The following is a 20,807-nucleotide window of genomic DNA, read 5'->3' as shown; positions in this document are numbered from 1 at the left end:
CCTGCAGTGTCCTGCACCAAAGAGCAGCAGCGAGGTGGGTGAAACGGGGCTTTCACCACCCACAGAGCTCCTGTGCACATTTGGCTGACAGAGGACAGAGCCAGAATCAGGGGAAGAGTGTTTTTCCACACACAGTTCTGCATCGTGTCCTCTCAGGAGCCACTCTCAAAAGTGACCTACAAATAATTCTTTCCAAAATAAACCTAGGAAATGAGATAAGTCTGCCAGACACTAAAACCATGAATTCATTGCATCTAAACCCAATCCCTGTATTCCTGCTAACATCCCTCCTGCTGTCCTTTCCTCTCAGACAGGCGGGGTGGCTGCAGACGCAGCCTGGACGATGGGCAGTCGTGGGCAAGCGGCTTCATCTCCTGCTGCTTGTCAGGCCCGTGGCAGCAACGCACGGCTCAGCAGCATCCCCAGCTGAAGGAAAGATGCTGCTTCTCCCTACAAACCTCCTATCCTTGGGCAAGTGTGGTACTTGACTCCACCATCACTGTTCCTGCTCTGCTAAGAGCAGTTTTAACAAAGCTTTGGCGAGAGACACCCTCCCCTCTTGTCACCCTCCCGGGCGCTCGCCCCAGTGGGTCCTCGCAAGGTCAGGACCCGGTGCCTGCATCCTGCCGTCTCCGGCTGGGTCTGACCACACCATGCCCCAGCTGGCCATGCCGCGGGCTCCAGCAGCAGGGAACCGGGGCTGGGAAGCTGCCGTCACCTGCAAACGTGGCGGTGATGCCATTTCACAGAGATGCCCTTCGGCATCGCCCCGAATTCCTGCAACACCGGCCGCCACAGAAAACGCCCGTTTTCTGCCCCAGACCCGACAGCCAAGGACGCCTTGAGCCGCGCCTCGCTGGGCAGCCGCGGCACCGCGCCTCTGCCCGCGGCCACCGGCTGTCCCCGCGCGGGCAGCGGCGGGCGAGAGCGGCGGGGCCGGGCCTGGCCGTGCCGCCGCCCCCCGGGCAGGAGCGGGGCGGGCGCGGCGGGAGGCGGCGGCAGCCGGCGGCGGCGGCGGCAGGATGGTGAGCGGGCGGCCGGGCGGCGGCGGGGGGGAGCGGCTCGGGGGGCTGCGGGGACAGGCAGGGAGTACGGACCCTCCGCCAGCCCCGGGAGGTGCCTCCGGGAGGGGAGAGGGGGCGAGTCGGGACAGAGCGCTGCTGTCGGGGACAGACAGACAGCTCCTGTCGGGGACGGACGGACAGACAAACAGACAGCTCCTGTCGGGGACGGACGGACAGACAGACAGACAGCTCCTGGCCCGAGAGACCAGCCGGCCGAGAGCCTCCTGGCCGCCGTGCCCGTGCTAGCCCGCATTGCTTTGGTGCCACACCATCCTTAGGCTGTTGCTGCTGCGACAGTGCCACTTACGGTTATCCTGAAACATCCCACCCCCGTTCCATCTCCAGTGTCCGGCGTGTCGGGACTAAGGCGAGCACTAACAGTCGGGGCAAAGCCAAACTTACCTGCTGATGCTGGAGCTGGGCACGGCCGGTGGTCCCGCCGCCGCAGGGGACGTGCTCTGGGCTGCACAACACATCCCCGACCTGGTGTCTCTGGGTCCTTTGCTGTGAAACAGGATGGAACACGCTTGCTGTGTTTCTCTGGACGCTTATGAAATGCTGGGATAAAGGCTGTGCTGTTTACTGAAAGACATAATGGCTGTCAAACATTATTACTTTCTCTTTTGTAATATAAAACTAGCAGTGGAATCTTAAATACAAAAAGGTGGCACTTGGGCTGCGTTTTGAAAATCAGTATGTCTTTTCCATGCATTCGTGTATTTGCTTTTGCAGTATGGATTTATAAATACATGCCTGAAGTCTTTGGTGGTTGAAAAGTACGGTGAAGAAACATGGGAAAAATTAAGGTAATCTGTTCCAAATAAATTTAGTGTATTGGAAAAAAATGCTCAGGAATTTAGCAGCAGAGGATTACAATTCCTCACTGGTAAACAGCAGCTGATGTGTATCTCAATTCTTAGATGTAACTAGCAAGGCAAAACCAGGAGTTTCTTACCTTGTAACACTTCATACTCTAATTTGTCCCAATTAATTTGTTTTATCAGATAATTAAGGATGACATTTAGTCTTATAGACAGTTGTGCGATAGACTTGCTGGCTCACTGTGACAATATTGAAAAGTAATTACACTGGAAAGATGTCATCCTTGATATGAAGTCTGTTTAATTCCAGTACTTTCAGAAAAGCAGCTAAAGATAATAATCTTCTCTGGTTTTGTCTTTACTTTGTGAGCTGTATGGTATTTTCCAAGATATAAAGATATAAAAATGATACTTAGATACATACATATAATAGCCATTGAAACCAGTATAAAAAAATGAGCAAGTTTTTGGTCAAGTCTGTGGAGACCCAAGAGCTTGATATTGTGGCCACATTGAACAACAAGCCAGTAAACCAGCAGACAAACTAAGACTCCACTTGCTATAGCCCCATCCCCCCAGTATGATGTCTTAATCCTTGAAAGAGTTTACCGTAATACTATAACATGAAGTAGCAGAAATGGAGAGGTGGACACCATCATTCAGCCATGTTAAAGCAACACTCTTAAACCATTAGGGGAAGTAGCATGTTCCAATATAATGCCTGAAGGAGGTTAAAGAGTGGTTTAACAGCAAACAGTGCTTAATGAATGCCAGTTGGGTCACCCAAGCATGTTATATTTACAGCACTGCCGAGACAAGAATATTGTCTTCTCTGTTGCAGACTGCAGGCCGGAGTCCAGGATTCTTTCTTGACTTTTGAGGTTTACAAAGACGAGATCACAATGCAGCTTGTTGACAAAGCCTGCAAAATATTAGGTATGTGTCACCGTGCCTCAAAAATAAACCGTCCTGAGTGAAGCCTGAGACTGCAGCCCAAGTTTTAGTCTCATGTGCTCTTTGGAGTGTCCTCTGTACATTGCAGAATTTCTGCATTCACTCTTAATCCACCAGATAGCATTTCAAGAACTTCCAAACCTTTCTTATCCATTAAGGTATCTTTATTTTGCCAGGTGTTCCTGCTGATATGGTGCTGAGAGAGTTTGGAGAGTATTTCTTTGAATTCTGTAAACGCTCAGGCTATGACCACATGCTGAGGACACTGGGTGGAAATCTCTATGAGTTCATAGAGAACCTGGATGCATTGCACAGCTACCTCTCCCTTTCTTACCAGGCAAGTTCGAGTAGTAATTACTGAGCAGGTATGGGTGGACTCTGCCAGAGTTCACAACGGAAGGAACAGCATCTCATAGGTGTGAACAAATGATGCAATGACAGGCTCTCCCATGTTCTGAAACATCTTACTCCAAAATGTTAAGACAATTTTTATAATAATTTTTTTCTGAGTATTCCTCAACATTAGATATTATTTAGTATGTTGGCTCTAATGCATAGCATATTTTCCTTCACAGATAAGCATATTTAATTTTCTATATTTCAGCTTATTCAGATTACTGCTTGTTTTATTAAGACATGTGGTGCTTTTGTACAAGTGGAATTCACCAGCAAAAGATACTGAAATTTTGTTTTCCTTTGTTTTTCCTCAGGAGATGAATGCCCCATCTTTTAGAGTAGAAAAGAATGAAGATGGGTCAATGCATTTACATTACTATTCAGATAGAAGAGGTCTGTGCCATATTGTACCAGGTAATCAGATAGAATGCAGAGTACAGAGCAGCTGGTAATGCAGTATGTACACAGAATAATCATATATTCGCTGATAAACCTTTGCTCTGGTTTCAGAATCTTTTTTCAGATGAGCACTGGCCATGGAATTGAAGCCTGGTAGGGCTTAGCCACCAGACATCTGACCTTGGTATTTCCCTACTGCCTGATCACTCCTAGCTCCCAGTAGCTTCATCAAGATTTACAATATGACAACCCAGGCCATAAGTGTCCTTTCCTGCTATAGAATTCCTATAGAACTCCTACAGAATTCCCTTCCTGGAAGAAAAATTAAAGTTCATGGTGTGTCTAACTGTCAATTAGTTGTCAGTGACTCATGCTCCTTAAATTACAGTGAGGTACAAATTATAATTGATTGGAAGACATCCACCCATCCTGTAATAAATATTCCATGCAATCTGTAAAGGTACTATTGAACCCTGTTCAAAACTCAGTCTTTTCCTGGCATTTCTAGGAATCTCCAGAGTTGTACTTGTGCAAGTGTTAAACAGCTGTAAGTCTGTAAGAAATGATCATATTCCTTTCATTCATAGATGCTGCTGAATTTAGAAGTTTATCAGACGCTCCCCCTTTGTCAAAACTCATTTCATATTCCTGTTGAAGCACAGAATTATTTGGAATTTCAGACAGAGCTTTTCATGTCATTGTCCAGTATCTCGCCTAATAGCTAAACAGAAACGAGAGGACTGACTGCATCTTCATGAAAGATATTTCCTTCCTTTCAAAAGAAAATATTCTGCAATGACCGAAATAGATTGTTATAATGGAATTTCTTTAGACCCTGTGCATTTTTTGGGCTAATGGGAATTCATATTATTGCTGTGTATGACTATTTGGACGCATTCTTCAGATGTCCTGCTGAGCTTCTTCTAGTGAAAATAGGCATTTGTCATCAGACAAGACAAAAGAAGCAGTAACTTTAAAGCTTATCACCTATGCACTTATTCTTATCACGGCAACAGTAGTAGGAACGACATACGTTGCTTTCTTCTCCCAGAGTCCTTTGGAAAAGTGATTTCTGAAACAGTGAAATTCCACCGTGGGCTCTCTAAAAGGGAAAATGGAAAAGGTTTGTTCTTGGCAATATTTTGTCTTTTGTTTCCCCTTTAGGAATCATTGGTGCAGCAGCCCTGGATTTTTTTAATGTTGAGATTTCAATGGAAATAGTCAATCAAACGGAAGAAGAAGAAAGAACTGGGAAAAAAGAGCATATTGTTTTTCTTGTCACTCAAACCCCTGTATTTTCATACAAGGAAAGAAACGAATTTTCTTCCTCATCTCAGTACCTTTCTGACTCTGAAAAAAAAATTGAGAACAAACTGAATAAAGAGGTATTTTAATATTCATTATCACTATATTATTAAAATAACGATTAAAATAAAAACATCCTTGAATTTCCCTTTGGATTTATTTCAACAGGACCTTGAAAAAGCCAAGAACACAATTAGAGACAGAGGAAGCTCTGTTTGTCCTGTCAAGAAAAGTCACTGGAAAACAATAAGAGGAATAATCACATTAGGAAAAGGTGAGAAATCATTCAGAGGGAGTTTGTCATCATTTCTGAGCCTCTTCAGTAAGAAAGTCAGTAAGCCTCCCTACCTCCACCCACACATCCGTTTTGAAGTTACCATTCATATTTCCTCTGTGTCTTTTCAAAATGTTTTGGTTAAGTTTCTTTCAGTTAAACATTGGAAATGAAAGAAAAATTGCAGATAATAAGCACGCTTAGTAATGACACATACTTAAATGGAATATGAACTGTCACTTTTGTCTCTTAAAGAAAGTATTCTGAAAATACTTCTGAAAAGTATTCTTCTATAAAACGTCATTGTGTACTACATTTGATACTTCCTTCTCATGTCACTTGGTCTAAGATGATGAATTTAAAAGAGTGTTTTTTAACATGGTAGATGCTACTCCTTTGCTACGGTTGATAACTTTGGAAATTCTGACAGCCAAATTACACCCTCCACTACCAAAAATCTACCGCTAATCTAGTAATCTTTGCTTATACCTTCATATGTTGTATGTTTATATATGTTCATAAAACGGAAGAATTTTTTCAGTTAGGATCTTGGGATTCCCCAAGAGGAATGAGAATCCAGCTGAGTACTACCAAGATGTTTGGATTCTGGGAGGAGTGAAAAATTGAACCTGATATTATCCAGTGCGATGCCACACACATTACAAGAGCAGATATCTTGAGTAATAAGTTAATAAATATTCAAAATTAAATTTTAGAGTAGCATTTTTACTTAGAAAACCCCAACTCTAACAATAAATGCAAGAGTTACCAAGAGCCAGACTTTAAAAGATAAAAAACCCACATTGACTTCCCCTGAAGCAGTAAGAGGTCTAAAAATTGGGTCCTAAGTTTGTAATCTTTTTCACCAGTCTCCTAAGCGACCTGAGCATTTGTTATCAAGCAGAATTTATACTAGACTAACTGTTATAGCCACCTTTTGGGGCAAAGAGATCACTTGAAATAATCATCCTTTTGACTACTGTGGGTTACTGGAGAATCCAAGTTTATACTGTGAAGATCAAAGGCTTTGGGTGCTTCGGTCAGAGGAGCACTTCTGACTATTTTTACTCATTCATTTTACAAAAATGTCTGTTCACCAGCAAGCACAACCTGCTCTATAGATCTGTGACCATTTTGAAAAAAACGCAGGGTAAGTAAAATAGAAACAAATGGTAATTTGGTCTTTGTGCTACAGACTAGAGTTATTTGTACAGGAGATTGAAACCCAGATCATGCTGGGTTTTTTCTCCATAAATGTTCCTTGGTAGCTGGCAAAGTATATTAAATCCACTTCTGCATACATTTTTGTGGGGATATAGCTGTGCTACATTGCTGTGACATCTGCAAATTCATAGAGCAGCAACATCTACAGTTGTTCATCTATTCTTACTGTTTCTGCATAATTTCATGCATCTAATGCTCTGTGCTTTTTGTGTGGTTAAGTTTTAAACTCTCAGCCAACTCAGATTAGTTGCTAATCGGCAGTGTATTAAAACAGCTGCAGAGCATTTAGCACAGATATATGCACATTTCTGGACCCACATGCTGTTTACTTTGTCTTCACTCATGATGATATATGGGTCACTATTCACTCACTATGATATAGGGTCCTGTCTCACTGCGTGCTAGAAAGTAATGCTGACTGCTTTTATGAGGTGTGACACGATTAAAAACTACACATTTATCTTGCCACAGGTAAGCTCCTGAGAGGATTTGATCCTGTTTATCCCAAGAGCCTCTGGATTGACACAAAAACATTTTGCAATGGACTTCCTTTTCATATGGTTTTTGACAAAGAGGTAGGAGAAGCATGTGGTGAGGGCCTTTAGTGTGCATAAACCATATAGCTATTTTCTGCTGGTTTGACTGTCCTGCAGTTCACTGCTGCACGTGCTCTGGAAACAGGGAGACTCATTTGCAGGATTTGCAGAAGTGCTCCGTACAGAGACATGGAATAAAAGTCACTCATAACAACTGGATCATTTCAGATAGGAATCTCCTGTGAATTTATTGAGATTACCATGTCTGAAACAGCTGCAGATATGCCAACAAGGTGTATTGCAGCAGTCTATCCATTACCAAACACCAAACAGAATTTTCTGAGGTTTCTGGCCACCTTCCTGTCCTTGGATATGCTAGATACACAACCCATTCTTTAAAATGGATTTGTACTTACAGCTAATCACCCTCTCCTCCCAGTTACTAATTTATCCAAAGGCTTTTGTAAGGCTCTGCTGGCGACTGAGGCTCTATATGCTTCCAGAGTCTACTCGGACAGGATTCTGCTGGGAAAACCCAGCTACCTACTAAATTGGGCAGCATGCAACCCCATTTAGTAGGAACTGGACCCAAAAATCTCTTTATCTTCTGTGGGAGGATTGAGTGTCCTCTCCTGTGCACACATACTCTGCAGCAATGGAATTGCCTTTCCCTTGGCAGAGACTGCTCCATGGCTGGTTTCCAGCTAGCCTGGGTTCCCACTGAGCTGCAGTTCCTCTTGCTCCCAATTCCGTGCAGGGAATATTGACTTAGGACAGGAGCAAATAGAGGAGAAGCTGAGGATAGGACAGCAGAAGAAAGCTGAATACACTCAGGGAACACCTTTTGGCATCGTCCTGACAGAGATTCCAGAGCACATAGTCTGCTGCATGCCACTGTCCGCGTTAGCCAAAATTCAGAGGTTTAAACCTTTCAAGACATCCAGTCTGCATAATTTGATAAAATTACTAGTGTGGAAAAAGGGCAAGTCCTGCACCCATTATCGGTAGCTAGGTCAGAGCTTTATTAACTCTGATGACAAGCAGTGATGGCAGAGTGGACATTTCTGCGGGAGTTAAGAACTCATGGATGGTCAAGCGGGCTAAAAGAGAATGACTAAACCTTTACACAGTGATGGTTAAGAGAAAGTAACCCATGGCATCCATTAGAAAATTAATATTTGCTAAAATGTTTTATGCCACAGTTACTTTCTTTTTGGAATTCAGGACACGCCCTGGTATCTCTAGTTTTCTCTTGCAGCTGTAAGGCTATTTGTTAGGCCTACACAAACCCAAGCAAGGATAATAGCAGATAGCTTTGTTTCGTTTTTAACAATTGATAGGGAAGAGCATTTGCATAATAACATTCCTTTCTGGGGACTTTGTCTTGCTATGAAGGACACTCATTCAGAGCTTTGCAGTAATACGCTAATAAGATAGAAATTTTGCTTAGAAATAAGCCATGTAGTATAGCAAGGCATATAGTGTGTATACATGTGTAAACAGTGAGCAGCTATAGCTTGGCCTGAGCCCAAACAGGATATGAATTATAACACATTGTCCATATTTTCTTTTTAAGCTCAGAGTGAAGCAAGCTGGGGTGAGCATTCAAAAGATAGTGCCTGGCCTTCAGACCATGGGCATCTGCTTGGATCACTATTTCAGTATCGTTCACCCAGAAGTACCCTTCACCATCTCTAGCATTCAGAAATTCATCAACAGCCAATTTGTTTTCCAAACTAGAAGAGAGATGATGCCAGAGTCATGGAAACAACGGCCAATGCTAGAGCTGAGAGGTACTTCACTGTTTTCAATAGCATAAGTGTTCATATTAAATCAGGGATTATGCTGGAGCTGAACTAATGCCTTTCTGTGGACTCCTGGCTTCACATAAGTCCTATAAATGACCTTGTCTTTGTGCAGTGAGGAGAGGATTAGGTGATTCTGTTTAGAGAAACAGTACTTTAAGATGCTTATAGACAAATTCTGCTGTCACCTCACCAGATTTTGAAAGCTGTCAGTCAAATAACAACACCGCTCCCATTTGAAAGGCTTAGGAAGACAGTGTTTTTCTAATGCTGCAAACCCCACATATTTGCAGCTTTCCTGAGTAACAGGGGCAAAGCCAGGGGAGGATTAGATTGTTTTCTGAACCACCTCTCACCTCAGCTGTTCATGGAGTCACAGAATTGACTCAAATCCAGTTGAGTTTGGAAGGGACTTATGGTGATTTTCTAGTCCATCCATGCACAAAGCAGGCTCAACTAGAGCAGGTTACTCAGGGCCATGTTTAGTTGGGTTTTGAATATGTTGAAGGATGGAGACTCCCCAGCCTCCCTGGGTGACCCATTCCAGTGTTTAACCACCCTTATAGTAAAAAAGCTTTTTCTTATGCTTAAATGGAATTCCGGCATTTCAGTTAATGCCCATTGTCTCTTCTTTCATTGGATACCACTGAGAAAAGTATTTTTCACTCCCTCCTGTCAGGTATTTATACATATTGATAAGCTCCCCCTGAGGCTTGTCTTCTCTAGGCTGAACAACCCCACCTCTCTTAGCTTCTCCTTTTATGACAGATGCTCCAAGCCTTCCCAGGTCCTCCATCCTTTACTTCTTGAAAATAGAGACGTACTTTCTTCCAGCCCTCAGGAACCTCCCCCAGTCACTATGACTTTAAAAACTAATTGAGAGTGGCCTTGCAATGACACTGGCCAGCTCCCTCAGCACTCCTGGGTGCATCACATCAGGTCTCATGGACTTCCCTATATCCAATTTGTTTAAATGTTCACTAACCTGAACCTCCTGTGCCGATGGTAGGTCTTCATCACTCCAGACTTTCCCACTGGTCTCAGGGCCCTGAGGCTCCTGAATGGTGATTCTTACCTGCAAAGACTGAAGCAAAGAAGGCACTGTGTACCTTGGACTTTTCCATATCCTTTCTCAGCAGATCCCTTGCCCCATTCAGCAGCAGGCTCACATTTGCACTAGTCTTCCTTTTGTTGCTTATATACCTGTAGAAGGCCCTCTTGTTCCTCAACAGATACAACTCAAAGTGGGTTTTGGCTTTTTCAGCCCTGTCTCTTCCTCTGGGGTGACCTGACGTAGCTTTCACCTCGGGTATTCTTTGTTTTTTATGTTTGGGGTCACTCAGGAGCTCCTTGTTCAGCCATGCAGGCCCTTGCCATGTTTGCTTGACTTACGACACATTGGGATAGACCATTCCTGAACTTGGAAAAGGAGATCCTTGGAAATCAACCAGCTCTTCTGGACCCTTCTTCTTTCCAAGACTGTATCCCATGGGATTCTTCCAAACAGATCCCCGAATAGGACAAAGTCCAGTCTCCTGAATTCCAGTCTTGTGATCTTGCTTTATTGCCTTATTCACTCCTCTCTGGTTCCTGCGCTCCACCATCACACAGTCGTTGCAGTCAAGGCTGCACCCAGCTTTCACATCCATAGTTCTTCACTGTTTGTAAGTATCAGATCTAACAGGACACCTCCCCTTATTGGCTCATCAGTCTCTTGTGTCAGGAAGCTCACCTGTCAGTGCCTCAGTGCGCTCCAGAAACCTTCTTAATTGCTCATGCCCTGCTGTGTTTTCTGTCTAGCAGGTATCGAAGTAGCTGAAGTCCACCATGAAGCTGCCTCCGCTTGTCTTAAGAAGGTCTCATCTACGTTTTCTTCCTGAGCAGGGCATCTGTAGCAGATGATATCCATCACAACACCACTCACTCTAATCCTTATCTGGAAGCTCTTGGCTGGCTCATGATCCAGCCCTAGGCATAGCTCCTTGCATTTCCCTTGCTCTCTCACATAAAAGGCAGCTCCCCCTCCTTCCCTGCCTGTCCTTTCTAACAAGTCTGCATTCATCCTTTGCAGTACTCCAGGTGTGTGAGCTACCCTGCCTATCCTCTATGACCCCAATGCTTCACTGGGGACCTGTGGAAGGGACACAATGCCAGCCCTCAGAGCCAGCTTCTACTTATGGAGCCACTGGGCTCAGCACGGAGATGCGCTGAGCTGTGAAAAAGTAACTGTCCAGGTCTCACTTCCCCGTATCTCTACACATGAGTCTATGCAGCCAGCACAGAATTGCTTTGCCTTGCTAAGAATTTTCTTTGCCAAAGAAATTACTGCTTTGTACATGGAACAGCATTTTAAACCCAGCCACCCAGCACGGACTGTGCCAGTCCGCCAGCCCACAGATCTGGGATTGCATCTCTGGCACATACAGACGGCGATGAAATGCGGGGTGGACATTCCCACAAGCGGGGTGGACATTCCCGCAAGCATTGCTCCGGCCAGTGCCCGCTTCCCTTCTGCCAGGAGAGGGGCAGGAAGGGCAGGGGACCAGGGGAGAGCTTAGTGACAAAGTCCCAATGACATTGGTACAGCTGGAGGAGAGAAACGGCTTCCCCTGTACCCCCATGCATTTTGATTCCTAAAATGCGAAAACATGATTCATTCTTAATTTATGCCTTTGAGGGGAGTTATTTGCTACTGGCTGGGTTTCAAATGTGGATAAAAATAGATTAGTTCACTAGGCTTTTATTTTTTTGTAGTTGCATTTTCAGATTCTGATTTCTCTCTTCATCCCCCCAATGTTACATAAGAGTTTACCAGTTAAAATACTTTAGCAAAAAACATATTTTTTTGCTTTATTTTTTCTAAGAGGAATGAGAATGGAATGATTCTCTGCTTTTTGTAATTAACTGTAATGACATTTGGTTTAAGTGTTCTGTGACCTCAATTTTGCTTCTCTGAACTATATAATATGACCTAATTTTCCCTTCTCTCCTTTCACCTTTACATAATGAGTGCCAAACCTGGTATTCCTGAGATTCAGAAAAAATTAAGAATTTAGGGAGACTGAAAACAGTGATGTTACCAAAACAAGGAACTTTAAATAGTCACAGGTAAAATCTTACTTCCTCTTATGCTGTCAGGGTTAATTCACATGGTATCCCCGATGTTCCAGTCCTGTTAGTTTTTGAGCTGTTCATCCAGTTACCCTGGGGATGGGGTGAGAGACAAAGAAAGAAATAGGACTTCCTAGATCACTGTTCAGAAAACAAGGGTACTTATGAAGCAGATAAAGACTAATAATAACAAAATATGAAAAAAATCAAACCCATAATCAAATCTCAATAAAGAAACCAAAAACTCAATTGCCACCAAAAATCCCTTCTACCTTTCAGGCATTTTTGTACCTGCTTATTTAGATGATCCTAGTGACTGAAAGCTCCAGCTTCCAGGAAGGAAGGCTCCATTGACTTTACTGGGGGCCACATATTACCCACTGTGAAGTTAAACTTTAAATGTTTTATTTAATCTTTGTGAGTCTCAGATCCCCTGTGCGTGATGCTGACTCACTGGCTTCAGGAACATTTCAAGAACTAGTAGCACAGCAGAGAAGAGGAGAGGCAAGATGTGAGCACTGGGGTTCCTCGTGAAGGGGAGGCACCAGAAACATGGTTGGGCTCTATCTAGCAGTTACAATGAGTGAGGGACTATTTTCTGGGTCCTGATTTTTTTTATTTGCCAGTGTACCTCCTCCAAACAAGTCCACCTCTCAGTCCAGGAAACAGAGTAATTCCTGTAGTGACCTGTGATGACCATACAAAAAGCCACTGTCCTTAGAACACATCCCCCAAAATTAACATCAGTAATACTGAGCATCACACGAAAGTCCAAGCTGCTGAAAACTTTTACCGACGCTTGTTTCAAACAGGCCAGATGATCTGGATGGAGTCCCTGCAGTGCATGCTCTATCTCTGCTCACCTTTGCTTCGCACTTTGCACGAACTGGAGGAGCGACAGATGCATATTGCAGACATTGCACCTCACGACGTGACCAGGGATTTGATTCTTCTCAATCAGCAGCGACTGGCAGAGATGGAGCTCTCTAACCAGCTGGAGAGGAAGAAGGAAGAACTCCGGATACTGTCAAAGCACCTAGAGGAAGAGAAGAAAAAGACTGAAGCTCTGCTCTATGCCATGCTTCCTCAGCATGTGGCCAACCAGCTGAAAGAGGGGAAGCGAGTTGAGGCAGGTGAATGAATAGGATGCATTCGTGATGCATGATTTGTGTACCAGGTGATGGTGATAGAGAGACTGGGGTGCTGGCACAGCCCTATTGCCACTGTCGTGAAGTACATTCTCTACTTGGTGACATTCATGGGTAGGAGGAGGACCACAGATCCTTCACCTCACTGATAACAAAGCTTAGACTATTCTTTCAAACAAAGCTTCGGAAGCTATTTGCCAAAATTGTTCCTCAGGAGGTGAAAGGTAGTAGCAGCTGCCCAGTCAGGGAACAGAGTTCAATGTTTCAACAGGAAACCAAGATTTTGTTTTTAACATAGGTATATAGGGAAATGAGGGGTCAAAAATGGAAGGAATAAAGGAATCTGTCTTTCGTAGAAAATTTTCTTAATTCCTCTATGCTATCTATAAACCTAGAATCATGATTCCTGTTGTTATTAAGGACGGCAAGTAAGAATATGCTTAAATTCCCTTTAGTAAGCACATATATGAAGTTAGGGGTAAAAAGCTAAGTATACTCTTAATATGGATGGACAAGGGGATGCATTCAGATGTCTGGACTGTTTGAGATGTGTGATGATTCTTATATTTGATATACTCTTATATTGACATCTCTCTTTCATATCAGCACCCGTATATGAGTATTACAACTGATAGGTCATATGTCCTAGAAGAATGACAAGAAAGTAATCTTTGCAAATGGGTCTCAAAGAGATGCTGTGATTGTCCAGCCATTACAAGTACTTACTGCTGGTCTTTTTGCTCACAGGAGAGTTCAAGGAGTGCACTATATTGTTCAGCGATGTTGTGACCTTTACCAACATTTGTGCCCAATGTGAGCCTATTCAGATTGTTCTTATGTTAAATTCAATGTACCTGAGATTCGACAGACTGACCACGGTGCATGATGTGTACAAGGTATGTACTGATCGATAAAGGCTATAGAAATAGTCTGGAAAAAGATTTTTTTTTGTTTGGTTTTTTTTTTTTGTTTGTTTTTAAGTGCACTTAAATTCTCTTCCCCTCAGTGTGACTTTTGATAAACCATAAAATATCACAAATTTGTAGTAACCAAACAAAGAAACTAAAAAACAGGCAGAGGTGTGATTAAATGTGTTTAAAATTTTCAGACAGGAATGTGATGTCTATCATGGGCTAGAGTCTCTTTCCACAACGCTAACACCAGAATGGCTGTTCTTTCATACATCTTTCTCTCTCTCCTCTCTTAAATGCCTACCCAACATGACAGTATATCCCAGTTTATGGATCAATTTGAATAATTTTCCTAGTTCTTTTGTTCCAACCCATTGTAAATAGGTAACTATATCATTAAGTGTTTCCTTTGGTGTGAAATAACACTATAAACAATACCCAGATAATACCTAGACTTTGTTTTGCTTCATGGGGATCTTAGGCAATGGTATAGGTCTCCTTCTGATCCCAAAGAGCATTGGATAGATCTAGATTGTAATGTATGTGTTGTCTCCAAACCATGCTGGAAGGATCAGAGCCCTGGTTGACACGTAATAATAGCATTATTAACATCTCCAGAGCTACCCAGATTTGACGAACTCAAGAGCAAGTCCTGAGTTTCTGTCTGTCCCCAGCACATGAAATATTTAGAAATATGTAGAAATGGTAAAGGGTGAATCCAAATCTCATTCATTCCTTGCTCAGGCAAGGCATGTGGTTCGTCCCGCAATAAATTGTACTGGGAAATCAGAAGCATTTCTGCCTTGGCAAGGAAACTGTATTCAATAATTGAAGCATCCAGGACATGGCCCACAAATTTCAGGATAAATTAGCATCATATTCTATCTAAACCATACATCATGAGTAAATTATCTGTCACTATAATAATCTCCTTTTGATGCCTATATGTAACTCCTGTTAATATTGAAGGAGATTACCAGGGTACAGAGAGAGAAGATGAGATTACTATTTCAGGGAACTGAGAAAGAAATGAAATATTGAAATTGATCAAAGAAACTTGGCCCAAGCTTATAAACATCTGAAGTTGTGCATAAATCTTGTTTAATTAAATCTAGTACCATGGCCGAAAAATAATTAGAGTATCTATTTGCATTAGTAGTTTTTTTACAGTTGTTTTTAATTTGTTACAGAAAATTACTGGCATTACTATGGGGTTGGCTATCTGAGAGAAGGCATGCACAGGAACATATTTTTCAAGGCTAATGTGCTGGACAGTTTTAAGTCATTCTGTTAATGAACAAGCCCAAAGATGAGTTCCACTCTTCTATTGGTGTTCATTTTTAAGAAATCAAATTAATCGAATTTAAACTGATCTCTTATTTATTGATGGTAAGTGTAACAATAAAGTCTCATAAGAGCAGTTTGGAAAATTTCCTTACCGTGTAACAGTCTTTTACAGTGAATTTTAAATGTTTGAGGATTCTCTGTTTCAAACAGGCCTATTCCCAGTGAGATCTCTGGTACAGGTACAAACACCAAAGTATTTCTCAGGTGCTTTATCATGCACTTCAAGGAGACTGGTTGCCTGAAGGAGGACAAACCCTTCAGCATTCGTCTCGGAGGCTGCAGCATGTTGTGGAAAAACAGCAGGTTGTAAGGAAGGATATTCCTGAACTGTTTAGTTCACACTTTGCATTCTCTGACATCATGGAGATTGGAGGTTTCTTAATTTCATGTGATCCCCTTAATAATAATAATAATCACCAGTGAATAGACTTCCTTGTTTTATTGTGACTTTTTAAAAAAAGAAATCTCTTTTAAAAAAGAAATATGCTTTTAACACTGCCCTGGTTTGAGGACCAATTGTGAATTAGAGCTAATTAATAGCATTCAGCTAACAGATAACCTCCTGGCTCAGGAGTCTGTGCCTGGAGATAGCTCTTTACATATAGGTCTGCCCTGGGTAAGAGGAAGGCAAGAAGTCTGACACTTTCACAGCATCCCTTACTCCTTAGGGTCTCTCACACCGATGTCTAAAATGGGTCAAATAAGCAGGGACAGAATGCATGGAAATTTTTAGTGTGGAGTCAAGGAAAGGATCCCCATCTGAAGGAAACTCGAATGTGCTAGAGCTTTCTGATGACTGGAAACACCTTCTAGAAGAAAGGGGGAGTTGATGCAGGTAAGAAGAGCCCCAAACAGCAAAGCACTAGCCTGAGCAAGATGGCATACTCATATGTTTGTCCCTCTCGATTAAAGGTGGAGACAATTGGCGATGCCTATATGGTAGTCGGTGGGGTCCCTGTGCCTGTGCCCACTCATGCGGAGCGAGTTGCTAACTTTGCCTTGGGGATGATAATAGCAGCTAAAGGAGTACAGAACCCAGTTTCGGGAAATCCTATCCAAGTAAGTTGTTAATGCAAAGATGCACGTGTGTCTGTCTGCTTCTTGGGTTGGGCTTCTGGTTAATGCATTGCAGTAGGGCATCAAAGAGATCCTTCCGACTCCTCTGTGACTTTGGGCAAGGCCACATGGGTTCATTTTTTCATGAAGAGCCTCTTCCCATGGATATTTGATACTTTTCTGGTGTCCAGTGTTGTGTTAGGATGAACTTTTAGGTGGCTGGATAGCATTAAGAAAGATGTTAAATAACAAGTGACATTTTTGGGGGGTGTTTTATGTCTTTGTAAAGATTAGAGTTGGGATCCATACAGGTCCTGTTTTGGCTGGAGTTGTTGGAGAGAAGATGCCTCGTTATTGCTTGTTTGGAGACACAGTGAATATAGCTTCCCGGATGGAGAGTCATGGCGTCCCGAGTAAAATTCACCTAAGCTCCAGTGCATACCAGTGAGTAACTATGATGGAAACTTTGCCTGTTAAAAAAGCATGCTAAAAAACACTGCCTTGACAGCTGCAGCTTTCAGATGTAGGTGACGCTGTCTTTAGTCACTGATTTATGCAGCTTATTTATAAAGAAAAATCACTGCTTCCAAAGAGTTTTATTTATTCTGATTATTTCAAATGCACTTGTATATGGAGACAGAGGTTTGAGAGTCTCAATCCTAGAGAGCAAAATATGGGAAAAAATATTTGTGATAGCTTATTTGGAAAAAGCAATAGAGTGATGTAGATGTTAGAAAGACGGTCAGAACATTTAATTTGACATCCTGCATAACAAAAGCTTTAAAATCTCTCTGATTGAGCACAACAATTTGTGGCAAAATAGTTCTATTTGCACTTACTAAGGATTAACTGCATAAACCACTATCTTATTCATGCAGTAAGTAATTTACTTTCCTAAAACTCATGTCACTAAAAATTAAATACTACATTTTCAAGAATTTTATCTGTGCATAAAATATGTTTGCAAGAGATGGAAGTGAAGACAGGCTACAAAGGAGGAGTACAACACCATTGTCTGGGCTCGTAGGAGTGACATCAGGAAAGCCAGAGCTCAACTATCATTGAAATGGGCAAAGAAGGTTCAAAGGCAATAAGAGGAGCTTCTGCTATGTTAGCAGAATAGTCTAAATGGAAATGTGGACCTGCTGCGGCAGGTGATTTAGTGACAGTGCCCTGAATATAGGCTTGAGTTACTCAAGGCCTCTCTCGCCTCAGTCTTCACTGACAAGGTCTCAAAGTCCCTGCACCTACAGTCAGGGTTCAAGGAGTAGGTGAAGTACCAGTATTGGAAGAAGATCAGATCAGGGGTCTTTTGAGAAATCTCAATCTATAGAACTGTATGGGAGCAGATGGGATGCCTCCAAGGGTAATGAGAGAGCTGGGTGATGGCATTACACTGCTGCTGACTGTTGTCTTTAGAAGGTCATGAAGATCAGCACCATAGCAAGTGAAGAAAGCCAGTTGTTACACCTATACTGAAAAATGGCAAGGAGGACAGGCTGGAGACCTATAGGCTGGTTAGCTTCATGTCAGTCCCAGTGAGAATCAAGTCCTCTTGGGAGCTATTTTTGGACACTTAAGGTGGCAATTGAGAATAGCCTGGATTTACAAAGAGTAAATCATGCTTGACGAACCCGATTGCTTTCTCTGATGAAATGACTGGAGAGAGTTCTGTTTAACTGGTGTTGGCTGCTTCAGTTCTTAATTTCTATTTACTGATCAATAAGAACCCTTCACCATACTGAAGTATTTGACTATGCAATCCATTGATTTTTTGATCAGGCTGTACGTGTAAAACTGAAAAGCACAGCAGGCTTGAATAAACAGTTGAAACAAACCCTCAGTTGTTCACAGATCAATACTGTTTTTCCCGAACTGTTGTGATTTGATTACTTAGATTACAATAGCTCTTCTAAAACATCAGTGTCATTTTTGCTAATCTTGAATTTTCATGTGTCATTTTGCTTCTGATATTTTAGATGCCTAAAATACAAGAATTTTGAGATGACTGAAAGAGGAGAAATAGAAGTAAAAGGCAAAGGGAAAATGCACACGTACTTCCTCATTAGAAATAAAACTGCAACTGAGAATGAGATAATGGGAAGGCCAATGAAAGGCTTAGATTCTGGCCATGAATCTGTTCAGTCCTTTCAAGAAGGCAGAACTGAGACAATACCAAATTGTCATCAGCCAGGTAGAGTCGACTTATCTTTCCCTCCTTGAACAGATGAACATTAATACAATTCAGTTAAATATTCTTTTCTGTTCTTCTTTCAGTTACTCAGACTCTGCTAGAGAAGGACCAGACCCCAGCTATTGCAATGAAGTATATTGATGGCCCCACAGATGCGCAAAACAGCCTCAAAAGAAGAAATCAAGCAAAAATTGCAGATTTAAGAGGTAGTTATTTAGTTACTGTCTAGCAAAGACAACAGAAGTAGGAAATAACTGAGGCTTAATCTTGCAGCTTTGTTATATTCCTCTTCTGAATAACGATTGTTTTACTTAAGCAAGAAATTCATGCCATGTTGGTGAAACTAACCATCCTGCACACCATTTAGGGCCAAACAAATTCACCTGCAGAGCAATCCCAGGTGTTAATTGTGCACTAGAGAGAAAGAAGATGACATAGCTGTCAAATCCTTGAGTCCTTCTGGTAGACCAAACAGAACAGATAAATGGTAGACAGCTATTCACATGGGCACACCCCAATTGCTCATGTACACATCTGTACCAAAACCTTGCCATACAAACCCAATACAACATCTTTTCCTAGAAAAGCTGCTGTTTTTATTTGTAATTATGCAGAAGCCCTCATCAACACTAACCTGAGAAAGAGAGACCTCTCTGGCTATGCAACCTGTTGGTTGTCAAGCCAGTCTGCTGCAGGGGTTAGAAGAATTTATTATCATGCCCATATTCTGCAACCAAAGTTCATTGTCCTCTGAAGTAGCTAATACGGAAAAACAGATAATGGATTTGATGCCATAACAGCCTAATGTAATGCAGCAAGTCTTGTAATTCTATTTAGAAGTTTTGTGGATTTTATACAGACTAAATATGTTGCCACTGATTACTAGAAAATATTTTACTCCCTTCCCTCCCACCTGCTTAGGCGTGGTAGCTAATCTGGTTTATGGTATGCTGACAAACAGAAACCTCTATGGTCATTAAAAACTCACGCTGAAGGAGTGTTTCCTTTCAGGCAAAACTTATGATTCCAAAAGCGATGGGAGTCTCCATGGCAACCAGCATGCAGATGATGGTCCTTGTCCTCTAAACCAGGGAAGAGTCAAACCTGCTACTGAAGAATCACAGATTAGAAACGTTCGTTCTAATTTTTGCACTTTACTCTAAGTTTCTTACTTTTTACATTAAACAGAGCAATTTTATTATAATTTAGTGCATTTTGCTGTTGTGGGACTGATTTTGTATATCAGATACCACACGATTTTGTAAAAAAAAAAAATACAAAAAAAGAGACATTGCATCACCGGTTTCAGCAAAAAGAAAACAATGGAGAATATATATTTTTTTTTTAATCAATCTACACATGCCATATCATACCCCCACCGGGGAATGAAACCACCACAAGATGCTTTGAAGACCTATTTTTCAGTCTTTGAATATCCCTGTGTAAAAATCACTTTTTTGGTATGTCATGCAGCAAATTGAAAAAGAGGTGACTCATCCAGCTAGAAATATTCCTACTCAAATGAGCACTTGCCATAAAAGAGACATTCCCTGAAGTGACCATCTGTCTTGACTTCAGCACAGCCAACAACTTCTCCATGTAAGGTTAGCAGCGTTTGATCTACATTTTAAGTGTGATGACAGTTTGATCTCCTAACGGGTCTTTTATTGGGTAAAGGCATTATGCAGTAGAAGTGCAGAATAGAGCTAATACAACCTGTTTTTTATCACCCAGAAGAGAAAATTCTGTGTACTCTATAGCTTAGAGCAGTAAAAACCCATCTGCGACCTTCGAATCAGCCGTCCATGCGGTGCTTAGATGGTCATAGAAGGAGACACACATAGTGGAGTTATGTAGCATCAAATTCATCACAACACTGAAGGGCTGTTCAAGGCCTATGAAGCGTTCGAGACCTTCAAACAAGTTGCCAGTTTATTTCTCATTTTCTCACTCCAGCTAAACAAAAATAAAGTCTCAGGACTACAGAGGGAGCCTGTCAGTTCTGGAATTAATGTTGTTTGCGTCATTAAAAATAACAGCGTTAAAAATCAACATCACTTACCTGGTGTCAGAGGCTCCTCAGCTGAATTACTTCCATGCTGCTATATTCTTAAATTATGACTGATCAGAAATGGCAGATAACAATTGAAGTTCAGCTGTCAGGGATTTAAGATGTGGGAGCATAAACAATGGATATAAAGGTTGTGAACAATTCGGCACATCGTAAATTGTGCTCTCGCTCCCATAAACGGAGCTCGGAGT

General features: G+C 42.0%; 1 protein-coding gene across 1 annotated transcript; it reads left to right on the top strand.

The window, feature by feature from the left end:
* The first annotated feature begins 751 nt into the window (after positions 1–751).
* Positions 752–19,708, top strand: LOC141468502 (guanylate cyclase soluble subunit beta-2-like). The gene is given in 17 exon segments (XM_074153600.1): positions 752–900; positions 902–1,025; positions 1,797–1,870; positions 2,727–2,821; positions 3,016–3,176; positions 3,550–3,649; positions 4,799–5,019; positions 5,108–5,213; positions 6,909–7,012; positions 8,550–8,766; positions 12,702–13,022; positions 13,785–13,933; positions 16,208–16,354; positions 16,641–16,795; positions 18,331–18,545; positions 18,629–18,751; positions 19,557–19,708. Coding segments are annotated over 17 exon segments (2,613 nt in total).
* Positions 19,709–20,807: the final 1,099 nt, after the last annotated feature.

Source organism: Numenius arquata, chromosome 9, assembly GCF_964106895.1.
Source record: "Numenius arquata chromosome 9, bNumArq3.hap1.1, whole genome shotgun sequence".
Classification (NCBI taxonomy): Eukaryota; Metazoa; Chordata; class Aves; order Charadriiformes; family Scolopacidae; genus Numenius; species Numenius arquata.
Note: the sequence above shows the minus strand (reverse complement) of the source record. Positions and strands in the feature narration are given on the sequence as shown.